Below are 24,834 nucleotides of genomic sequence, written 5' to 3'. Positions count from 1 at the left end.
AGCATGATTTAATGTATCTGCAGCTTCATTGTACTTATCTTCCTAACCATCTTTTATTTTATTATAGTCTAAATTTGGAAGCATTATTAGCTCCAACAAGAATAGATTCACTTTTGACATTTTTCTTTTTCTTGTGGTGTTTGAAAGCCTGGAACAGTGAGAAGGGAAGAGGAGATGTACACTGTGGGCTTGATTAGTCTTATTCCTGGGTGATGGTCAGGACTCCTGTGACCTCAGCTGGTTCTTTTTCAAATTAAATGGATTGGATCAGCCCTAGGCAATCTTACCCATCTTTGAAAGTTTCCATAACTTCCAATGCTTTCCCAGAATTTTGCTGTGTTATTTTATCCCATAACTGTACTCCTGAAGTTGGAATCCAGCTGAGAGTCAGTTCTAGAGAGTATCTCAGTTTGGGGATTCCTTAGGTGGAACAAGTGGCTCTGAACTTAATTAAAAACTCCAGCTATGAGGTAATGTATCTTTTTCTCTCTTTTTAAAATATATCAGTTTGTTGACTGTCATGCTTGCTTTCTGACTGACTAAAGTGTTTTTTTTCAGGGAAAGTTTCAGCCTCTAGATCAGGTCGTGGTGGATGACATGTTTCCAAATTGCATCTTGTTGCTGAAACTTCCTGAACTTGAGAAGTTACTTCGACACGTGACAGAGGAAAAAGGTAGTATACAGCATTTGAAATCAGGCTGACGGCTGCTGCAAAGGCTGAGCATCTGTCTGAGAATGCAGCTGCTTGAAGGCTGCTGAATGTCATACTTATTCTTCGTGGGTCATTGGGGAAACAGTAGTTCTGATTTTGCTCCCTCTTGTCAATTCTAGTTCTCTGTTTTGAGTTGTTCAGTCTTTGACATTCCAGCCAGTGAAATGTGGTAGTTTGTGAACCCAGCAGCGCAAGGGTCCACAAGTCTCGGGCTTTAGTCTCACTTCTTCTTTGAATTAGTCCATGACTTTAACTGCTTTCTGCCTCAGATTTCTCATTTGTAAGATTACATAAAATCTATACCTTTATTGATTAAAGAAGCACTTACTGAGTGGCTACTAAGAAGCATATTTTGAGCACTAGTGCTAGGTTTTGGCACTGCTTATATAAATAAGTCATTCTTTTCTCTCACTTAACTTTGAGTCGAATAGGAACAAATGACAATTAGGGCAAACAAACAATAGAGACTAATAGAAATGAACTCAGGGTTTTCTGGGGCTGCACGGGACAGGTTTATAACCTGACCTGGGTTGAATGGAAGTACAAGTCAGTCAGTATTGTTTTGCTCTCTTTAGAGGGAAATGACCTCTAAGTGGAGTCCTGAAAAGACATCAGAGTAGCAGCATCACAGAGGTTTGGATGTGTGGAAAAGTTTGTCACGTTAAGAAATTCCAAGGAGTTCAGTGTGGCCCAAATATAGGATGCCAGGGATGGATTTAAGTTTGTAGGAAGAAAAATGACAAGAATGCTGGGCAACGGTTTGGATGGTGGACGGGGTTTTTTTTTTTTTTTTTTAAGATTTTATTTATTTATTTTTAGACATGGGGAAGGGAGGGAGAAAGAGAGGAGAGAAACGTCAATGTGTGGTTGCCTCTTGCCTACTGGGGACCTGGCCCGCAACCCAGGCATGTGCCCTGACTGGGAATTGAACTGGTGACCCATTGGTTCCCAAGCCAGCACTCAATCCACTAAGCCACACCAGCCAGGGCTGAAGAACATTATTTTTGTCTGGACTTCACCTAATGATACTGGAATGTCAGCAAAGGTTTAAGCAGAAAAGTCGATAGTGTGGAGTATGTTGGAGAAGCTGAGGCCAGATTCCCAGAGCTGTAGCAGTGGTTTAAGCAGGAAATGACCTTAGGAGATGCAACTAGGACGAAGTAGTGATTTGGAGGTAGAACCAGTCTCGTTTAGTGATTGGATGGTAATTGAGAAGGAGGAGTTCTGGGCTTGTGCTTTGACCAATAGTATCTGTAGTGGTAGCATCCTGGAGACAGGAAACATGAGTGAGAAGAACAGATTGAGGGTAAAAAAGAGATGAATATTAGATGTTACTCCTTTGAATTTTGAGAGGAGGAAGTGAGGCAGTATGTGTGATTATATTTTGACCAGTTAGAAGCACTAAACAAACTTAGCATCAGTGTCTCAAAAAATCATCCAAGTAGTTTCAGGGTTAAAATGGAAACAGTGCTGGAATCAAAACAATAGGCTAATAAGTTGTGGTTGTTCAGGATTACACACAGTTTGGCCAACTATGACAGTTCTGTGACCAAGCAAGTGGCGATTCCGGGAAGTATAAGCTTATAGTGGGAAAGGGGAGAACCTCATGATTGCATTTTACATTTGAGGGGTGTACTAAATTCACACTTGGCTACACGTAATGCCCCATTTTGTATCTAAAGGGTGCGTGGTGTCAAGGTTTTATCAAAACAGTCCATTAAAGGTATTCCCTGATGCTGAGCTTGGCAGGAGTAAGCTATCTTTTTCTGGTGACAAATGAGTGAGTAGCTCATAACCATTTCTGAAAGCTAAACTAATGAGGAATAATTATAATTCATTTTAATTGTCAAGTTAACACAGTTGAAAATGCAATTAACTCATTTTCAAAATTCTTAAATTAGCTGTATAAGAACAGTTAAACACAAACCCAGGGACGAATCAGAACCGGTGTTAATACATTGGCATTTCTTAGCTTGCAGCCTCAGGTTCAAAGCCAGAGCTTCCCCCTCCCTCATTTCTTCCTCCTCGCACACCAAATCCCCGACCTCTTTTTTTTTTTTAAGATTTTATTTATTTTTAGAGAGAGAGGAAGGGAGAAAGAGAGGGAGGAAAACATCAATGTGTGGTTGCCTCTCATGTGCCCCCTGCTTGGGACCTGGCCCGCAACCCAGACATGTGCCCTGACTGGTAATTGAACCAGCGACCCTTTGTTTCACAGGCTGGCACTCAGGCCACTGAGCCACACTAGCCAGGGCCCTGATCTCTTATTGAGTCATCTGAATTCCTGTCTTAATCTTTTTCACTTCTCAGCATTGCCTAGTTTCTGAAGTTCTGCTGTACTAGAACTACATACACTATACTTACTTCGTTTGGCTCTAAATAACCAGTAATACACTTCAAAATACTGTGCATTTCCCTTGGAGCTTCATCCTTTGCTTGTATATAGAATTGACATAAAGAAAAACAGTGTACATATTTGTGTTTTGGGTCAAGGGGTGAAGCAAGTAATGTGGAATTGCTTGTGTGTATTTTGATAAAGAAGCCTTTTTGAGAATGAGGTGTGCAAAATGATACTTTATTGTTTTGATATTGTGTTTAAATCTTCCATTATTTTAAGATTTACAGACTGTACTTCATTAGGGGAAGAATTTGATTATGAAGAAAACTGCCAAAACTTCTAGAGAATTACATACATACTTTACTGTGTGAGATTTAATCCAAATTACTTTGCACTTCACCATACTATCATTAAAAAAGAAAGAAAGAAAAATATAAACCTAGAGTATTTAGAAACCTTGTATATAAAGGTTGATAATACATCTACTTTGAAAATGAAAGTACATAAGCAGATAAAGCAATTTTTAAATTAAAAATATAAAGGTACAGAAAAACCGTAGAGGAAAACTCAGAGGAAAAAACTACAACTATTATTTGTACCAACCTCAATAATAAAAAATTTTAATATTTTGTTATATTTGCTTCATATTTCTTTTGGCGAAAGAAATTCTTTAAGGACAGTCTGGTAATCTGATCTCAGGATCTGATAGTCTGCAAGGAAAATTAAAAATGTATTTGCTATATGGTTTTGGCCAAATCAAACTTTTCAGCATCCTTTATCTGTCAGATGAAGAGTTTGAAGGGTTGAAAGTATGCCCTATATCTTGTCAAACATTATAATTAATATTCTACAAAGTTCTTCTAACTCATAAAACTTTCATTCTGTTAGCTTCATGATGTTGGGATTTCTGAATGACCAGCATCTGAACATTATTTAAGTGTTGCAATTAATAGTATTTAGAATCTACTACAAAGAGATGATTCAGGAATTAAATGAAATAATACAAGTAAATTGATGCCTAGAAAGTGCTGGGTATATAGTAAATGCTCAGTAAATGTTAGTACTCTTAAGGCTTCTAAATTAGAAATTTTTAATTATTTGCTGATGTTTAAGTATTAGGTACACAGTGGTGACTAATATGCATTTCTTTGATGGTCCATTTATTAATATATATTCAAGTGGTTTACAGGAGAGTGTAGATAATCAGATAATAAAACTATCTTCTGTATATTGAGAAGCTGTTCTACATCATCTCTATACTTACTGTTTTACATATATTGTTGAATCCTGGCAGTTGAATTTCTTTTCATTGTTATTATAACCTGCATTTTTTAAATATATATTTTATTGATTATGCTGTTACAGTTTTCCCATATTTTTCTCCCCTTTGTTCCCCTCCACCCTGTACCCACTAGCATTCCCCTCCCACCCCTCCCTCTAGCATTCCCCTCCCCACCGCCTTAGTTCATATCCATGGGTCATACACAATGAGTTCTTTGGCTGCTTCATTTCCTAAACTGCTCTTAACCTCCCCCTGTCTATTTTGTGCCTATAATTTATGCTTTTTATTCCCTGTACCTTTTTCCCCAGCCTCCCCTACCCCCTCCCAACTGATAACCATCCATGTGATCTCCATTTCTGTGATTCTGTTCTTGTTCCAGTTGTGCTTAGTTTGTTTTGTGTGTTTGTTTTTGGTTCAGTTGTTGCTAATTGTGTTTGTTGTCATTTTACTGTTCATAGTTTTTGAACTACTTTTTCTTAAATAAGTCCCTTTAACATTTCACATAAGGGCTTGGTGATGATGAACCCCTTTAACTTTAGCTTATTTGCCCTACCACTCTAAATGATAGCTTTGCTGGAGAGAAGAATCTTGGACGTAGGTCCTTGCCTTTCCTGACTTTGACTACTTCTTTCCAGCCCCTTCTTGCCTGCAAAGTTTCTCTTCAGGAATCAGCTGATAGTCTTATGGGAACTCCTTCGTAGGCAACTGTCTTCTTTTTTCTTGCTGCTTTTAAGATTCTCTCCTTATCTTTCGACTTGGGTAATGAAATTATGATGTGTCTTGGTGTGTACTTCCTTGAGTCCAAATTCCTTGGGACTCTCTCAGCTTCCTGGACTTTCTAGAAGTCTGTTTCCTTTGTCAGCTTGGGGAAGTTCTCCTTCATTGTTTTTTCAAATAAGTTTTCAATTTTTTGCTCTTCTTCTCCTTCTGGCACTCCTATGATTCAGATATTGGAATGTTTAAAAGTTGTCCCAGAGGTTCCTAAACCTCTCCTCATGTTTTTGAATTCTTGTTTCTTCATTCTGTTCTTGTTGAATGTTTATCTCTTCCTTCTGCTCCAAATCGTTGATTTGAGTCCCAGTTTCCTTCCCTTTACTGTTGGTTCTCTGTTATTTTTCTTTATCTCAATTTGCATAGCCTTCACTTTTTCCTCCATTTTGCAACTATACTCAACCATTTCTGCGAGCATCCTGATTACCAGTGTTTTGAACTGTGCATCTGATAGGTTGGCTATCTTTTCGTCACTTAGTTTTGTTTTTGGAACTTTTGATCTATTCTTTCATTTGGAGTGTATATATGTGTGTATGTATGTATATGTGTGTGTGTGTGCGCGCGCGCGCACGTGTAATTAATTTTTTTTTTTTTGGTCTCAGAGCCCCTCTTACTTTGTGAGGGGCAGAACCTTAGGTATTCACCTGGTTGGGGCAAATCACATCTCTGCGTAGTGACACTGTATATGTGGGTGGGGTCAGAGAGGGGGGAAAATGGCACTTGCTTGACTCTCTGCCGGCTTTCAGTCACTTCCCCTGATACCCATAAGCAAATTGGACCCTTCCTGTGCTGATTCCCAGGTGAGTGGGTTTGTGTACATTCTAGGATCCTGTGGGTCTCTCCAGTGAACTCTCCTGAGAGGCTGGGAGTTTCTCCCACCACCGCAACCCCCACAAGTTTTTACAACCAGAAGTTTTAGAGCCTTATTTCCCTTCGCTGTAACCGTGGGTTGCAAGGTCTGTCTTGTTCCCCATTTGTTCTTCCTGGTTTTATCCACAAGCAAATGTGAGGCCACCCAGTCTGCCAACCACCTCCTTGCCTGTCCAGTCTCCAGCCATCACCTTGCCTTGTGTCATCTCCACCCCGGCTGCCCATCTCTGCCCCTCCTACCAGTCTGAACGAATGTTTCTTCTTTAAGTCCTTGGCTGTCGGACTTCCATACAGTTTGATTTTCTGGCAGTTGTGGTTTTTTGTTTTTAAATTTGTTGTTACCCTTCTTTTGGTTGTACAACAGGGTGAAGTGTATCTACCTATGTCTCCATCTTGGCTGGAAGTTCTAGAATTTTATATGTGGTATTATAAGTGTCTTCCCTATAGCCTGGTCACACAAATCTTTAGTCATCAAAATGAACTTCTTTACACCACGCTCTCTTTACATTCTACTCAGACTTACTCCATCTGAGCTCCAGCACTGGGGTAGCAGCTTGAAAGGCACCAGTGGTATACAGGAAGAAACTAAAGTGTCTGGCATCAAGGTGAGCAGAAGTCATTGTCCATTTTCTAAACCCCCCACCCCCCGCCACCCACACAAGAGCCAGCAAACTGGTGCCATGTCTGACACTACATCAACCTGGCTAACACTCTAACCTGCATTTTTTTTAAATGAGGAAACAGGCTCAAAGAGTTTAAGTTAACTAACATCAAAGAACTTGAACGGGTAGAATCAAGATTTGAACTCATGTCTGTCTCTCTGATAGCTATTCTTTTCTTTCCTTCTTACAACTGTAACACATGTCACATGTAAAAATTGAAACTTTTTAATAATCTTGCCCTGGCTTTGTGGTTCCATTGGCTGGAGCATCATTCCATAATCGGAAAAGTCATAGCATCAATTCCCAGTCAGGGCACATACCTAGGTTGCAGGTTCTGTCCCTGGTCAAAGTGCATATGAGAGGTAGCTGCTCAGTGTTTCTCTCTTACATCAGTGTGTGTCTCTCTCTCACCCCCCGCCCTCTCCTCCCTCTAAAACCAATAAACATGTCCTTGGGTAAGGATTTAAAAAAAAATCTTATATTACCTCTTAATAATTTTTCCCTTTGTGAGGCGAAAAGAAAGGGACAGGAAATGAGACAATTTCAACAGCCTAAGGAAAGGCAATTTTTCTCATCCTGGCAATGAACTTTCCTGTTTTCCAGGCACTGTATTATCCTGTTTTAGTGATTGCCATGGGTGCTGGCTGCTTATTTGATTTGGTATTATTGTCCATTTATAATTTAGCATTTGGTTCCATTCTTTATATTTTATTGCTAGGATTTTTAAATAAGAAACAAAGAAGATTGTTAAAGAGTGGTCATGTACTATCAATGACAGGAAACAAAGATAAAGAAGAAAGCTGCTACTTTTTAACTTCCATCTCCTCCACAGGAATGGTGCAGATAGAGTAAAACCTCGTATACTCTCTAATTTCCCAGCCAGCTATTTCGATATTAGACTCCAGATGTCTTAAAAATCTATGGCATTAAAGCCTGCTAGGTTTATGAAAACTTTACCCCCCTTGTTTTCTTACCACCAAGTAAACCCAGCCATGGCTAAACAGCACTGCATGGCTATCCTGAATAATGATGGTGGCGACCTTAGCACTGACAACTTTAGTAGTGAAGGAAATGATGTGTCTTTGTTTGATAGCTGTGGGGCTCAGAATGTTTCTTGCCAGAGAAGTTCATTTAGTGGAAGGATGACAGGAGAAAGGACTGAAAAATGGTTATGAACTTCACTTGAGTGTAACACTGTGTTTCATATTGCAAGCAAAAACTTATGTTGTGCTGTCTAGTGTGATTAACTGGAAGAGCCAGGAGAACTTACCTGATTAAAATGTCCCAAATATATTTACCAAGTTTCTGTTCCCAGGAGGCAAAGAAAAAAAGATAACATGAATTTCTCAGTTGTGGAAAATATTGAGAAAGTAGATGTGAAAATATGCTCTAAGCTGTTTGTTCAACAATCCATCAGGGAAATACAATTTTGTAAACATTATTTAGTTACTGAACATACTATTTAATTGTGGACTCACTTTTATTCCATCTCTGTTTTGTAAACCCAATCTCTCCAGATGTTTGAAACCAGTTTCATAGGCACTAGACACGTTGGAGACAGAAAACTTTCCAGCATGTGTGCATATTATCTAACTCACTAACTTGCAAATACTACATTTAGGACATGGATGAACATGTTTTATATTTTTCATAATTATGAGGAATATGTAGCCTTCATCAGTATTTTAAATCTGCTTACTTATAAAGATTTGTAAATCTTAAAGTTTAGCAGTAGTTTAGACACTTGTTCTTCCTCTGTGTAACATTATGGGATATTCAAGTTTAATATTTCTTAATGATTGCCTTGTCCAGGGAATGTTTCATTTACAATAAATTTTAATTTAAAAACTCGCTAGGGGAAAAAAAAACACATACACCACGCCCAGCTGGTTTCGTTTGTGAATTCTGCTATTCTTTGAGGAAGAAATAATGCTCACAAAAAAAGTAAGATATTTAAACTCTTTCAGAAATTAGATGAAGCAGGAATATTTTCCACCTATTTAATTTTATGAAGCCAGAATTACCCCATACCAAAATCAGAATTATTACACAAAGAAAATTAGGCCAATATTCCTTACAATAATAGATCCAAAATAATTAACAAAATATTAATAAATGAAACATATAAAAGGATAATAGCATTATAACCAAGCTCAGACAATGCTGTACACCCCTGCCCCCCTCCACAACTGGGAAACTTGCTATTGTTAAAGCCTAAACCTCTGCATTATTCCCTTGTGGAAAGCAATGGGGGTGAATGGTAGCAGACATTGGCCTCTGAGACCAGGAGTTCTTTACTTGCCAAATGAGGTTCCCTACCCCAAGGCATGCGGAGACGGGGTCTCTGGGAAACACGTGGGGTGGGGATCAGAATTCTGCCTTGTACCGGGGACCTGAGAACAAGCACACAGCAATGTCTGCTTGTGGTGTGTCTGTTTTATGTATTTATATCTACAGCTATATGTCTATAATTTTTTTAAAAACAAAAAAATTGAGTTTATCACAATAATGAAAAGTTGGTTAAATATTAGAAAAATCAGTACAACTCACCATATTTACACATTGTAAAAGGAAACCTGAGCATCTCAGTAGATGCAGAAAAAAGCATTTGACAAAATTCAGTCATAATATCAATTCTCAGCAACTTAGAAATAGAAGGGAGCTTCCTCAGTCTGATAAGGGACATCTATGACAAGCCTAAGCTAACATCATACTTCATTATAAAAAACAATACACTTTTCCCCTCAGATTGGGGACAAGGTAAGACTGTCTGCTCCTACCCCTTCTCTTCACAATTGAAGTGGAAGTCCTAACAGTTCCAATAAGAGAAGAAATATAAAAGGTGTACAGGTTGGAAAGTAAATAATGAAGCATTTACTCATAAACAGTATGTTCATGTATATAAAAAACTCAAAAGAATCTACAGAAAAGATCATTAGAACTAACAGACAAGGTCCCGGGATACAAGGGCAATATGCAAAAATTAATTGTATTTCTATATACTAGCAGTGAATAATTGGACGATGGAATAAAAACATACCATTTATAATGTCATCAAAAATCATGAAGTTCCAGGAATAAATATAACACAATATGTGTAGGACCAGTTCACTGAACATCACAAAACATTGCTGAGAGAAATTAAAGAAGAATTAAAAAAATAGATATACCATATTTATGAATTAAGCAACTCAACATTGTTATGACATTCATTTCTCCTAGCAGAAATTGGACTTACACTAGCCAAAACAATTTTGAAGAAGAAAGAGGTTGGAGAACTTACACAACCTGATTTTAACTTTAAAGCTAAAATAATTAAGAAAGCATATCATTGATATAAGGACAAATTTATAGAAAAATGGAACAGAATAGAGAATCCAGAAGCAGAGCCACACTTAAAATATCAAGATAATTCAGTGAGCAAAAGGATAGTCTTTTCAACAAATGGCCTGGAAAAATTGAATCTCTGTATGAAAAACAGTTAACGTTGACTCTCCCCTCTGTTCACATTCATGAAGAAGAATTAACTCAAAATGGATCACTAACTCAGATGAAAAAATGAAAACTTAAACTTCTAAAAAAGAAAACAGAAAATCTTTGTGTTGATAGGCAAAGGTTTCTTAGGGCACTAAAACTACTAACCATAAAAAAAATTCTGTAGTCTATATAACATTGCGGTAACTACGTATGGTACCAGTTGGAATCTGCGAATATCGAGGGGAACACTGTAAAGTATATGATTGTCTTAACAACTAAGCTGTACACCTGAAGCCAATACAAAATAAAATGAAAAAATATATATAAATTGCATTTCATCAAAATTAATAGCTTCTGTTTTTTAAAAGACACCATTAAGAAAAAAAGAAGTTAAAGCCACCGTTGGAAGAAAATATTTACATGGCTTATATCTGATAAAAGATATGTATCTCAAATATATAAAGAACTCCGTTAACACAATAATAAGATGCTATACAACCCAGTAAAAAATCAGCAAGCAGTTGGAACAGACACTTCCGGAAAGATTATGAATAGTTCAATAAGCCCATGAAAAGCTGTTCAATATAATTAGTCACCAGGGAGATGTAAATTAAAACCACAAGGAAATATCATTAGTATCCATAAGAGTGGCTAGAAGAAAGTGGCAGATGATAAGTTGTGGAACAGTTGAGACTCCCCTACGTGGCTAGTGGAAGCATAAAATGATATACTACTTGGAAAATTTTTATGACTCAGTAATTGTCTTCCTAGATATTTATACAGGACTTACAACATAGATCTGTGCAAAGACTTACACAAGAATACTCAGAACAGCCTTTTGATTTCAGAGCAACTTTTTCAAAATAACTAAAAACTGGAAACAACCTAAATGTTTTTTAGTAGGTGTGTGGGTAAACAAAATGTGGGAATACATACACAGGATATTACTCCATAATACAAAGTAAGAAACTATTGCTAACTGCAACAGAATGGAAGAATCTCAAAGAAATGATGTTGAGCAAAGAAGGGTGGTCACAAAAAAGTATACACTGTGTGATTCCATTTCTATGAAGTTCTAGAATAAAGTAAAAACTAAGCTGTAATGATAGCAGATCAGTGGTCCCCTGAGGTCTAGGTAGGGATGGGAGAATCGACGCCAAAAGGGCTTAAGGAACTTTCTGGGCAGTGGTTACATGAGTATACATTTGTCCATACTCTGAAAATTGTACACTAAATAAGGGTTTATCATATGAACATTATTACTAAATAAACTTGATTAAAAAAGTGAACTGGTTACTTTTCCATCACAAAAATATAAGCCTCCTGATTTCTGACACAGATTTATTTGCTTTTTTTCCTCCCACATTGTCCCCTACAAGATGATGTTGGCCCTTCCCCATCTCATGTGGAGTCCAGCAATGGAATATGGGGAGCAAGGCAGGAGTGAGTAATGACTCTTAGATTTAGGCCTGGGCATCTAAGAGGGCAGTTTGGGAGGAGGTGAAAAGTTTGGCTTTAGGCACAGAGGCCCTTGCCTCAGGGCTGTGGGCTTCTTAATTGGATTTCTTTAGTCTTGTTGAGACAGGATGAAGTCACCCCAGGAGAAACATAGGATTGGCCGCAGAGGAGGAAAAGGTAGAGCTAGAAAGAACTCTGAGAAAGTCATTAGAGATACAGGAAAACTGAGAGAAAGGTTTTACCAAACCATGGAGGAGACATTTTACCCACAAATAACAGAGTCAGAAGTACTGAGGCAGATGAATAGCTAATTAACTTTCGTAAAATGAACATCAGATCCACAGCTTTGCAATCAGCCTGAGAAGGAATCCCACTGATCCTATTTACTAGCACAGTGACTTTGGACAATTTATTGAACTTTACTCACACCCAGTCCTTTAGGATGGCAACAGATAATGCTTTTCATCAGCCATTCATTATGAACATTCAGTGAGAAAATGTGTATAAAGAATGTAGCACAAGCCTGAAAGTGTATTAGTTTCTGATGCTATTATTGTAAACATGTTCATTCTCATTTCTTCTTAACTAAGTATTTGTAATGTGCCAGGTATCGTGGTGTCATGCTATCGGATTTGTATCGATCATCCCATTTAATAGTGACTTCCCAAGGTGACATCATACACTGTGTGTATATAGGAATCAAAGAAGTGTGGTTCAAAGCCTGTGTCTCTTCTTCTGACAGAGTATTTTCAAGAGGGAAAGGAGTAGCTTGCAAGAAGCTCAGGGAGTGGGAGAGAAGGAAACTGGCAGACTATAGAATGTTATTTCAGGGAATTTAGAGGTAGAGACAAGAGGGAAGTGAGTAGTCAAGGCAGGATTTCCTAGGAGAGATCTGAGCTCCTTTGGAGATTATTTGTCTTAGGTAATGAACAGCACTTCTTTTATTTTTTAAATTTTTTTATTGTTATTCTATTACAGTTGTCCCAGTTTTTCCACCTTTGCCCTCCTCTTCCCAACCCACCCCCCCATTCCCACAGTCAATCCCCACACCTTTGTCCATGTCCATGGGTCATTTATACATGTTCTTTGACTAGGCTCTGCCTTCTTTCTACCATTATTATCCTCCTCCCTCCCCTCTGTCAGTCTGTTCAATGTTTCTGTGTCTCTGGTCCTATTTGGCTTGTTAGTTTATTTTGTTCATTAGATTCCTCTTTTAAGTGAGAGCATATGATACTTGTCTTTCAGCAACTGGCTTATTTCACTTAGCATATCCCCCAGTTCCGTCCATGCTTTCGCAAAAGGTAGGAGTTCCTTTTTTCTCTCTGCTGCGTAGTATTCCATTGTGTAAATGTACCACAGTTTTTTGATCCACTCACCTAGTGGTGGGCACTTTGGCTTTTTCCAACACTTGGCTATGATAAGTAGTGCTGCTGTGAACATAGGGGTGTGTAAGTCCTATTGAACTGGTGTTTCAGGATTCTTAGGGTACATTCCCAGCAGTGGAATTGCTGGGTCAAAAGGCAGTTTGATTTTAGTTATTTGAAGAAATTCCATACTGTTTTCCACAGTTAGCTGCACCAGTCTACATGCCGCCAACAGTGTAGTAGGATTCTCTTTTCTCCACAGCCTCTCCAGCACCTGATGTTTGTTGATTGATTAATGATAGCCATTCTGACAGGTGTGTGGTGGTGTCTCATTGTGGTTTTAATTTGCACCTCTCTGATGGCTAGTGATGCTGAGTATCTTTTCGTATGTCTATGGGCCATCTGATGTCCTCCTTGGAAAAGTGTCTACTCAGGTCCTTTGCCCATTCAGTGAACAGCACTTATAAAAATCCATTGAACAGTGTACATTTTTTTTGAGTGATTGCTGAATGCTCTTAGAATTCCCCAGATGTATGTGGAGTGGGACATTGTCTCCAGGGATTTTGAGTCCAGTTTCCTCTGCCATGTTCTGCAGCAGGCTGTTTGCCTAGGCAGTCCAAGAGATAGCAGACCTCGCACCTTGGAATTCTCAAACTTCTGACAGGATGCCATTTGCAAAAGTGTCTCCTTTTTGTTATTTAGTGGCAGGTCCTGATGAATGAGGTGCATAGGTCCAGCAATCACTCCAACTTACCTTCCATTGCCCACAACGTTGACAGCCACAGGCTGAAATGGGGAGGAAATGTACAGAGGATAGGGTCAGGGACCTGTCAGCCTCTCTTCCATGCAAACCATTTAGTGAACTCAACAGTTTAACAGACTGCAGAGAAATGATCCCTGAATAAGCTGTTTCCATTTCCCACTACTATTACAGAAGGGAGAAAGAGAAAATGTCATTCTGTATAATCTAGGATGGCTCACAGAGTCATATGTGAGTGTTTGCATCTGCCTTTAGGATTTCCAGTGGTTACAGGATAACTCCTGTGTGGAAATAGGAAGCTGGTAGTGGAAGTGCCACCTCCAGTGATTGTACAGAAACCAAGAAACCCCCTGAATGAAGTGTTAACTGAGGAAAGTGGTTCATTGACATAGTAGGAGGATTTTGAGAATAGGAAGTATAATTTATAAGTATGAATTCATAATTCATAATTTATGAAATTTTTATCCCTATAAAAGGGCCAGGTTGAGTATATCATAAATCTATTACCCTGAAATAGTAATGGTTATACTATAATACTGTGAAAGAAAAAAAAGTAAATAATTTCATCAGAAATGATTTCTGTATGGAGTATATTGCTTATGTATAAAGCCTATCTTTTTTCTTCACTAATCCCACCATGACAGCACTGAGTAGTTAAATATATATATTTTATGGTATGAAGTTCTTAGGCATCTACATTTAATTTCAATTTTCTTTTCTGGAATTTTCATTTTTATTTTAGAAAAGTAGTCTTTCATTGAAAACATTGAGGTGAGCTTAAAGTTATGTAGAAAAATGAAATTTTCTTTGCTTGTTAATTTTCTATTTAAAAATTACCTTTTCTACATGTTTGTTTGTATAATCTGATGATTTGCTTAAATTCCCACTCATTTAATGGTTAGGTGAAACCTGAGGTACCCAAATTCTGTTTTTGAATTTGTTAATGTCTCAAGTGTACTCTCAGGTTTACACTTTAAGTTTTTCAATTTAAAATATTTAAAATTTTAAAATTATCTTGTATATGGTATAACCTTATGAGCTTACTGAGCTCAGTCTTTTTCTTTCTTTTCATTTAATCCAGAAATAGACAAAAAGAAATATTACAAGTACAGCAAAGAGAAGACATTAAAGTGGCTGGGAAAAAAGGTATAGTACCTCTCCAGTGCCTATGGCAAAAAATTTCAATGTTCCTTTTTAAAATTCTAAAGAATTTGTTAAGTCTTAATCCAGAGACTATCTTGTATTTCCAACTAAGGGAGGAAAACTGTATAAAGATACCCGATACAAAAAGAAACCTTTTCCTTTTCATCATCCTAAATTTGTGTGTCTCTGGAGTTTGCTAGATATAGTTTTTCTTTTTCTTTTTTTTTTTTTTGACCTGCATCCTCATTTCCTTGTGGTCTTTACCACTGAATGAAGGAAGTCCTTACTCTTTGTTGGTGTACATTTGAATTTTCCAGGCTTGATGTGCATTTGCTGTGGTTGGTCCTGCAGGTGTCTCACAGTTGAATGTTGCTCACACACAGCCAGGCAAGGGCCTGAGACAGACTGGATTCAGGCTTAGAGGCAGTGTGTCCTACTCTGTGTCTGGATACTGAAGAGAGATCATCTTCCAGGCACATCCTGTACCTTAGTGACCCTAAGAAGTAGACTGTATATAAGTTCTGGCGGTGTTTTCAAATTGATTTAGTAAGTTACAAATAGTATTTATCTTTTAATGAGATTGAACAGGATATGATGGATAGAATAGGATAGGATAGGATAGGATAGGATAGGATATATGAAAATTTAACAGAGGAAGAGCAAGTATTAAGTATGGCTCTGTAAAACATCTTTATATATGTTTCAGTATTGACTTGCTCTATATTTCTTACTGTGGACTGTAGCTAAAAAAAGAACAACACAAAGAATACTTTGAAAACCATTGGTCTAAGGATATAGTATTTTCACATTGATTAAGACTCTCACTAGGAGAGGTATATAGCTGACAAAAGTTTTTGCAAATCAGTGATACCAGTAGCTACGCTACTGATTTCTAGGATTCTCTTATTTAATTTTATGAAAAATGTGTTTGTATGTCATATGTTACTGGGCACATTAGAAGCCTGGGAGCATGGAAACGAACCTTGTAGAATTAAGCTCCTACTGTACACAGTAGTGAAAAGACTTTAAAAGGGACCCCATGTTTCACTTTTCATTCACCTTAGTATTAGTCTTTGTAGGCGAAGAATGAGTGTATGTACTGAACAGAATACTGACATTTAGTTTTTACCCTTAGCAAATGATAATGACATGAATAGCAAAGTGAAGTTTACGTTTATTGGGTTTTCTTTCTTAAATCTCTAGGATTTGGTAAATTTACATTATTTTGTTTAGAAAATTATTACATATAAACTTTATGCCAGGTTCTGTTCTAAGGGCCTTATATTATAGGATGGGGGAAAAGTAGGTTTACAGTTGTGAGTACACAAAACACAGAGTTTATTCTTGTATTATTATTACTGTAACATTTTCCATATGATCAACTGTAAACCTACTTTTGTCCCACCTTGTATATTAACTCATGTAATCTTCATACAATCCTCTGAGGTAGGTAGCATTTTTATCCCCATTTCACTGAGAGGTTAAGTAATTAGCCCATGGTCACAGAGCAAATCCAAGCAGACCAATTCCAGAGTCAGTACTCTCAAATTGTGTAGCCATTAGGAAGTCCGTGTGTTGAGATTATCCAGAAATGCTATAGCTGCTGCTCAGACTTTATCCAAATGTGCAGCCACCTGTCATCTTCTGATATCTGCTGAAGAAATAATTCTTCCTGAATATTAAATGCATTGAGGACTCTCTGGAAAGTTGTGGATTTGTAGGGTTAGTTTAAAATAGCCTAATAATTCCCTTTTGGTTATTTCATAGGTTAATCAGACTATGGCAGCATTAAAAACCAACAACATAAATGTGCACTGTCGGGTACAGTCAGCTGCTTTTTTCCCCAGGCACCAGATTTCCAGTGACAAAGAAGGTAAGTGAATAATCTCTTAAGTGATTTTTGTCTAGAGTATGTTGCTTATGTATAAATGCCTGTTATATTATTTTAAAATCTTAATGTCTCAGAAGCCTCACATTGTTGTCATTGTCTTCTCGCCTTGTGGCAGGTGTGCATTTTTTTCCGAACCAAGTAATATTTCTGTCACTTCTGTCACTAATTGATAGTTAAACCATTCATTGAGCAAATATTTATTTTGCACTAATAATAACAAGAGTAAGAACTCTGGCTTTCATTTGTGAGGGTATGTTGTGTGCCAAGCCTTTTACTAAAAACTGTGAGTGTACACACATTATCTCACCTGACCCCAGTGAATCTCATTTTACAATGAGATTCTTGAGGTTGTGTTCAAACTCTCACCACTAGTAAATGGTAAAACTAAGCTTCTTCCTCCCTTCCTCCTTCCCTCCCTCCCTGCCTTCCTTGCTTACTTCCTTCCCTTCCCTTTCTTTTCTTTTTTCCTTTTCTGTCTTTTCTTTCCTCCCTCCCTTTTTTCTTTTCTTCCTTCCTGCCTTCTTTCATTTTTAATCCTCACCTGAGGATATGTTCATTGATTTTAGAGAGAGAGAGAGAGATTGCTTGCCTCCCATAAGGCCACAATGGGGGCTCGAACATGCAACCTACATATGTGCCCTTTCCAGAAATGAAACCTGCAACCTCCTGGTGCATGGGAGGGTTCTCCAGCCAACTGAGCTACCCAGCCAAGGCAAAAATAAGTCTTTAAAAAAAAAAAAAATACTGAGGCAAATTGTTATCTTAACTTGAAGGCAGAAGAGGAAGAAAAAAAGAGAAACAAATAAATATCCCAGCAACAAACCTGGGATTGTTATTATTGATACTTTATAATCTCATGTGATTATCTCATTTTATGATTAAATTTGATTATCTCCTACTATTCTGCCTAAAATACTGAATTAAGGAACAGGGATTTAAAACAGATCATTGTTTTATATAACTGTGTTTAATTAATACTCAGTACTAAGGATCCAGATGCTTTTGAATTAGTGATTATACACTCTACTGAGTTTAATTTTTTACATATTAAAGCATTTTATTAGTTTGGATATATATAATGTTCAGGACATGGTATAGCAAGAACTTGATAGGCATTATTTCTCCTAAATGAGCATATTCATTATTATTTGATAATTAGATTTTTTCTATTTTGAAACAGTCCTAGAAACAATTAGTCTTTTTCAAAGGACATGAATATCTCAGATTGTTACAGCTGGTTTTTGAACTTTATTTGTATTCAAGGGCCTCAACTAAGAAAAGAACCCTGCATTTTTGGTTTTAACTATCATTTAGTGGTCATCTACTGTGTTGTATTATATGATCATATCTTTGATAGTCTCATATTGTCATCTATCATATCACTTCAATACTTTGGTAATATTAGCATCCCCATTTTATAAATGAGCAAATGGATGAGAAGCTTGAGTTTCCAAGGCAAGATAGAGCCAGAATCTGAACTTTGGTTGACTCTAAATCTGTCATAATTATTACTATTTTTTCCTTCATTCTTTATTCTATTTCAGAGGACTATATTTGTTATGCCTGTGGTCTGATATCTGATTACATCCCTAAAGAATTAAATGATGACTTATCTAAATATTTAAAGTAAGTATTGTTCATCTTCAGTCATAATTAATAAGTACCTTTTTAATTCCTATGTTCTAGCAATAAGGTTTCTTTATGGCTTGTCATATCACTGTTTCTGATAAATTATTTTTGAGTTATGTAATAGACTATAGTTTGGAGGTGATCTTTAGTGGACATTCATTGATTGAAATGAATTGATGTAGTGGATAGTGATTGCAGGCACTTGTGTTAGGATACTAATTATGGGTTGGTATGGTTTTAGACAGTAAACTATGTTAAAATTTTATCCCAAGTTAGACTTAACAAATTTGGGTCTTTCTTTTAGACCCAAATGAATGAGGGTGGAAAAGAAAGAGTGGATGGCATGTAGAATATTTTTGAAAGTTATATTTAAAAGTTTTGTACCATTTTCACTGTTATTAGGTATTCACTAAGTACTTTTTATAAAGTTTTATAATTTTTATTTTTAGAGAGGGTTAAAGAAGGGAGAAAAAGAGGGAGGGAAACATCAGTGTGTGGTTGCCTCTCAAGCGCCCCCCTACTGGGGACCTGGTCTACAACCCAGGCATGTGCCCTCACTGGGAATCCAACCAGATTGTTTTACAGGCGAGCTTTTGGTTTACAGGCTGGCACTTAATCCACTGAGCCACAGCAGCCAGGACAGATATGCACTAAGTACTTTTATTACATCCAGAACTTGGAATTCAAGAAAAGAAAAAACACAGTCTGTGTCTTTGAGGGCAGAAGGGTTTAAGAATGACTTGATTTTTGTTCCTTCGTAAAGATCTTTGATACGATATAAAGATTTTACCTTAGGCTGAAAAAAAATGTTTCTTCTAGATTTTAGTAAATGTTCAGAATTTATATGAGTGATGATTTAGTAGCCTTCCTTATCCTTAGAAATTTTTTGCTCTGGTACATGAAGATAAAATGACTTTTTAATAGATGTAATTGCTGTTTTTAGCAAATTGCTTAGGTCTTTTAAAAAATAACCAGCATAAACTGGTTTAAGTTTTGGTTAAATATCTGGGGAGAAAGACATATCAATTAAACTTCTCTCTGATGGAAGAAAGTAAATTTTGTGTGGCTTTTTGTCAACGGTTAATAGGAGGAGGGATAATCTGAGGAGGGACTCCAAAAAAATGGAATTTATAAAAATTGTGTATTTATTGTTTAAACTTCAATCACCTTGAAATTACTCTCCATTTGATGCAGCATACCTATTGAGACATTTTTTCCCACTGCTCACAACAGTTTTTGAACTTGTTGATTTTGGTAACTTTTAGTGATTCTGCCATTTTTTGTTTCACTTCTTCCACATCAGCAAAATGTTTTCCTTTGAGAATTTTTTTCATTGGGGGTGGGGTGTGATAGGGAACTTTCTCGGGGCAAGATTGTGTGAGTAGGGAGGGTGGGCATAGGGGTCATGCCATTTTTGGTCAAAAACTTCTGAATACTCAGCACAGTGTGGGCAGGTGGCCTCGTTAAATCACCCATCATGAAATGGGCAAATGTGTTGATTGAGCCTTGAAAAAAATTCACTGAAGCCGAACACAGCCTCTCGCAACACCACCAGCTGGTATACTGATTCAGATGATCACTAGAACACTCACCTGTTGGGGAAGCCTGTACTACAAGACACTTGCCCTCCAAGATAATTCTGGGTTTCTTTGGTCCCCCTCCTTCCATAATTTTAACTTTTAAATATATGCTAGAGTAATTATTTATGAAGAAAAAATACTACAATGCCAAAACACACATTTATAGAGGCTAAAGAAAAGCAATTCAATTTCAACAAATGAGTTTTAATTTTGTTTTTTAGTTCACACAATTCCAATACAAGCTATTAAGTAGTGAAATGAAGATTTATTCATTTAGTTAAATTTTATTATTTACACTGAGATGATTAAAGCTGTCAGGAAAAAGTAGGGCTTACTGAGTCTTAAGTTGGCCCAGCCTTTCTGTTTGCTTATGTATGGAAAAACTGTGACTGTAATTTTTATTTTTTTACTCTGTAGGCTTCCAGAACCTTCAGCTTCATTGCCAAACCCTCCATCAAAGGTAAGAAGCAGTGACTAAGATATCTTGGGGGACCTGGAAAAATGTTACACTTTTACCACATTAGTTTGTTGAAGTGTATTTTAAAGCACACTTAATCCACATTGCATGGAGTGATGCTAAATGGAATAGAGGTTGTAATGGGCTCTCCATCAATATTTTTTATTTTTGTAGATTTTACCTGAATAATAAAATACGGTGAAAACCCAGTAAGAGTTGGTTAGCCAGATAACTGTATAAAAATATAATAGATATAGAATTATAGTTAAATATTCTTGTTAGCCAGCCCCTGTAATTAACTTTATTAATCTCCAGGAATATTAACATTTTGCTAAATCTAGTTGTCACTGGCACAGAGATACATAGAGCATGGTTTTTGTAACACAAGGAATCCTTTGAGCAAGGATAGCCACACTTTTTTTCTGACTTGAAGTGATCGACACAATTTGTATACAATATTTATCTATGAGTGGAAAGCCTTTTCTTCTTTCAGATGTTCTCAAACAGCCACCAGTAGCTCCTCTGTGCCATGGGCTTGCGTCTTGTGTTTGTCTCCCAGTTCTACTCCCAAGAGTAGAGAAGCCAGGCATAAAGTATAGTGTCCCTCAGTCCAGGCTTGACCTCCGAGACAGAGAAATAAATACATGTACCAGTTTGTCAGTGAGGTCATTCTCCTGCCAGGAAAATAATAGAAGCCTTAGAATGCGAGGTGGACATGTTATGGATGTTAAACAACTTCTTTTTTTTCCTGACTTCAAGTTGGCCACTATTCTTGGGGGGGGGGGTGGGTGTGTGTGTGTGTGTGTGTGTGTGTGTCTGTGTCTGTGTGTGTGTGTGTGTGTGTGTCTGTGTGTGTGTGTGTGTGTGTTATGTCCTATTTGGAGGTGGTGGTAACTCCAAAAAAATTTATTACATTGACCTCTAGAAAAAGATGGAAAATTTTCAGTACATCAGCGTGAGCTGTGGGCCATCTTCAGCTGATTGTCAAAGGAGGTTCATCTGCACTCTCTGGAGGAATAGCACTGGGCCAGGAAGTCAGGCCCACACTTCTTCCAGTCCAAGTAGTCTCCTGCCTCTGAGAGTGGCACTAGAGGACAGAGACATAATTGTCTAAGAGGATAGGCATATTTGATCCTTACTTATTTCTCTCCAGAAACCATGTTTCTTCCTCTCAAATATCTGTCTTCCTACACAACTTAAGGGTCATTCATGAATGGATCTAAACCTGTTTTGAAGGTTTTTTTTCTGGGACCCAGTTTTCTGTTTTCTTATTTTCATTTCCAAACTTTCAGTTGTTTGTGATTTCTTCATTTATGATTTAGATGAGGGCTGAACAAAATTATTTTGTAAAGGCTAGATAGCAAATACTTTAGGCTTCTTGAAGTAGATGGTCTCTGTCACAACTACTCAAATCCACTGTTGTAATGCAAAGACTACCACAAACAACTTATAAATGCACCTGTGCAGCTGTGTTCCAGAAAAACTTCATTTATGAAAGTAGGCGACCAACTGGATTTGGTCCATGGACAGTTGTTTGCCAAGTCCTGATTTAAATCTCAGCATCTTGTTCTCCTAAATCTCAGCCTTGCCCCCTGGATTATTTTAGTTGCTTTTCAGGGTCTCCTATTCTACTGTGTCTTCCTGGAGCTCCAGTGTACACATTGCAAACTGCACTAGATGATGTACCACAGTTTAAATGAGCATAGGACAGTGACTTTTGCTAGCTTTCCTGTCTGTGTCCAGGATTTGATTGATTTTTACAATATTTAGTTGACTGTTTTTAGGAAGTACATTCCAGTGGCTCATCTTTGTATCTGTGTTGTAATTGATAGTATGGAGCCTGGCATCCTTAATACATTCTGAATTATTTTCTTACTATCATATGTTTGCCTAAGTTGAAACTCAGCATCTAACCCTCACACCCTTCCATCTTTTGAATTTATGACTGTCAGCAGAGCTGAATGCAGTCAATGGATTTGGAGATGTTCCTGAATTTGTTCTTGTAAATCATTTGTAAGAATTATAAGACCAATCCATCCCAGCATTAATTCCGTTGTTACTCTGTCATTTAGTCTTCTCTTTCCAGAACTATAGCCATTTAGTCATACCCTTTGTTAATGTCTTTTTGAACCACATTTCTATTTCTTCTGAAACGAGTCCTCAAATCCATAGTGATTCAGTTTATTATAACAAAAAATATAAGTAAATATAACAATTATGTTTTCCTTTTATTTTTTTAAATTTATTTATTTTTTCAAATGCATTTGTCTCTGCCTAGCCCCCACCACTTTCCCTTGCCCTCTCCCTCCTTCCCTCCCTCAGATCTTCCCCTTTGGTTTTTGTCCATGAGTCCCTGCTATATGTTCCTTGACGTTCCTTTTCCCTTCCCTTTCCCTGCCACCCCCTCCCTACTTCCCTCTTGTCTCTGTTGATTTCTTTTCCTTTCAGTGTTGCTGGTCTTATTTTCCTTGCATCTTTGTATTGTTGGTTAGGTTCCACTTATACGTGAGATCATATGATATTTCTCTTTTGCCCCCTAGCTTATTTCGCTTAGCATGATGCTCTCCAGTTCCATCCATGCTGTTGCGAGTTTAGTAGTTCTTTTTTTCTTTTTGCTGCGTAGTATTCCACTGTGTATATATACCATAATTTTTTGATCCAAGCATCTACTGATGAGCATTTAGGTTGCTTCCAACACTTGGCTATTGTAAATTGTGCTGCTATGAACATTGGGGTGCATAGATTCTATTGTATTGGCGTTTTGGTGTTCTTAGGGTATAGTCCCAGCAGGGGAATCACTGGATCAAAAGGCAGTTCCATTCTCAGCTTTTTGAGGAAATTCCACACTGCTTTCCATAGTGGCTGCACCAGTCTGCATTCCCACCAACTAGTATTCCCTTTTCTCCACAGCCTCGCCAGCACCTGTTGTTTGTTGATCTGTTTATGATGGCCATTCTGACTGGTGTGAGGTGGTACCTCATGGTGGTTTTGATCTGCATTTCTCTGATGGCTAGTGATGCTGAGCATCCTTTCAAATGCCTCTGGGCCCTCTGTACTCCTCCTTGGAAAAGCGTCTGCCCAGGACCTTTGCCCATTTTTTGATTGGATCATTTGTCTTCTTGGAGTGGAGTCCAGTGAGTTCTTTATATATTTTGGAGATCAAACCTCTATCTGATGTATCATTAGCGAATATATTTTCCCATATGGTTGGCTCCCTTTTCAGTTTGCTGATGTTTTCTTTTGCCGTGCAGAAGCTTCTTATTTTGATGAGGTGCCACTTGTTTATTATTTCCTTTACGTCCCTTGCTTTAGGAGACATATCAGTGAAAAAATGCTGCGTGGGATATCTGAGAGTTTCATGCCAATGTTCTCCTCTAGGACTTTGATGGTGTTGCGACTTATATTTAAGTCTTTTATCCATCTTGAGTTTATTTTTGTGTATGGTGTCAGCTGATGATCCAATTTCAATTTTTTGCTTGTAGCCGTCCAGCTCTCCCAACACCATTTGTTGAAGAGGCTATTATTGCTCCATTTTAGGATTGTGCCCCCTTTGTCAAATACTAGATTCCCATAGAGACCTGGGCTTATTTCTGGGCTTTCTATTCTGTTCCACTGGTCTATGGGTCTGTTCTTGTGCCAGTACCGGATTGTTTTGAGTATAGTGGCTTTGTAGTAGAGTTTGATGTCTGGTATTGTGATCCCTCTTACTTTGTTTTTCTTTCTCAAAATTGCTGCGGCTACTCGGGGTCTTTTATGGTTCCATATAAATTTTTGAAATGTCTGTTCTGTTTCTGAGAAGTACGTCATTGGTATCTTAATACGGATTGCGTTGAATCTATAAATTGCTTTGGGTAGTAGGGACATTTTGATGATATTAATTCTTCCAATCCATGAGCATGGTATATACTTCCATGTATTTGTGTCTTCCTTAATTTCTTTTTCAATGTTGTATAGTTTTCTGCGTGCAGGTCTTTTACGTCTTTGGTTAAATTTATGCCTAGGTACTTTATTTTTCTCCTTGCTATATTGAATGGTATTTTTTCTCTGATTTCTTCTTCTTCTGTTGCATTGCTGGTGTACAAAAATGCCTTTGATTTCTGAATGTTGACTTTGTATCCTGCTGTTTTGCCAAATGCACTTATTAGGTTGAGGAGTTTTTTGGTAGAGTCTACAGGGTGGTCTATGTACACTATCATGTCATCTGCAAACAATGATAGCTTTACTTCCTCCTTTCCTTTTTGGATGTCTTTTATCTCTTTCTCTTGTCTGACACTGTGGCTAGGACTTCCAATACGATGTTGAAAAGAAGTGGTGAGAGCGGACATCCTTGTCTTGTTCCCGATCTTACTGGGAAAGCTTTCAGTTTTTGCCCGTTGAGTATGATATTGGCTGTAGGTTTTTCATGTATGGCCTTTACTATGTTGAGGAATGCCCCATTGA

General features: G+C 37.5%; 1 protein-coding gene across 7 annotated transcripts in view; it reads left to right on the top strand.

Annotated features, from left to right (window-relative positions):
- Nucleotides 1–24,834, top strand: part of RNASEH2B (ribonuclease H2 subunit B) — a 67,966-nt gene that overhangs the window by 34,212 nt on the left and 8,920 nt on the right. For all 7 annotated transcript variants that reach the window (XM_054586296.1, XM_054586299.1, XM_054586297.1 and 4 more), the window contains 5 exons: nucleotides 559–673; nucleotides 14,776–14,840; nucleotides 16,605–16,710; nucleotides 18,273–18,354; nucleotides 20,355–20,397. In XM_054586296.1, coding sequence (XP_054442271.1) covers nucleotides 559–673; nucleotides 14,776–14,840; nucleotides 16,605–16,710; nucleotides 18,273–18,354; nucleotides 20,355–20,397 — 411 coding nt within the window. The remainder of the gene's footprint in view (nucleotides 1–558; nucleotides 674–14,775; nucleotides 14,841–16,604; nucleotides 16,711–18,272; nucleotides 18,355–20,354; nucleotides 20,398–24,834) is intronic.

This window comes from Pteronotus mesoamericanus, unplaced genomic scaffold (genome assembly GCF_021234165.1).
Source record: "Pteronotus mesoamericanus isolate MK-2021 breed Mesoamerican mustached bat unplaced genomic scaffold, CSHL_Meso_final contig_94, whole genome shotgun sequence".
Classification (NCBI taxonomy): Eukaryota; Metazoa; Chordata; class Mammalia; order Chiroptera; family Mormoopidae; genus Pteronotus; species Pteronotus mesoamericanus.
This window is presented reverse-complemented; position numbering and strand designations above follow the sequence as displayed.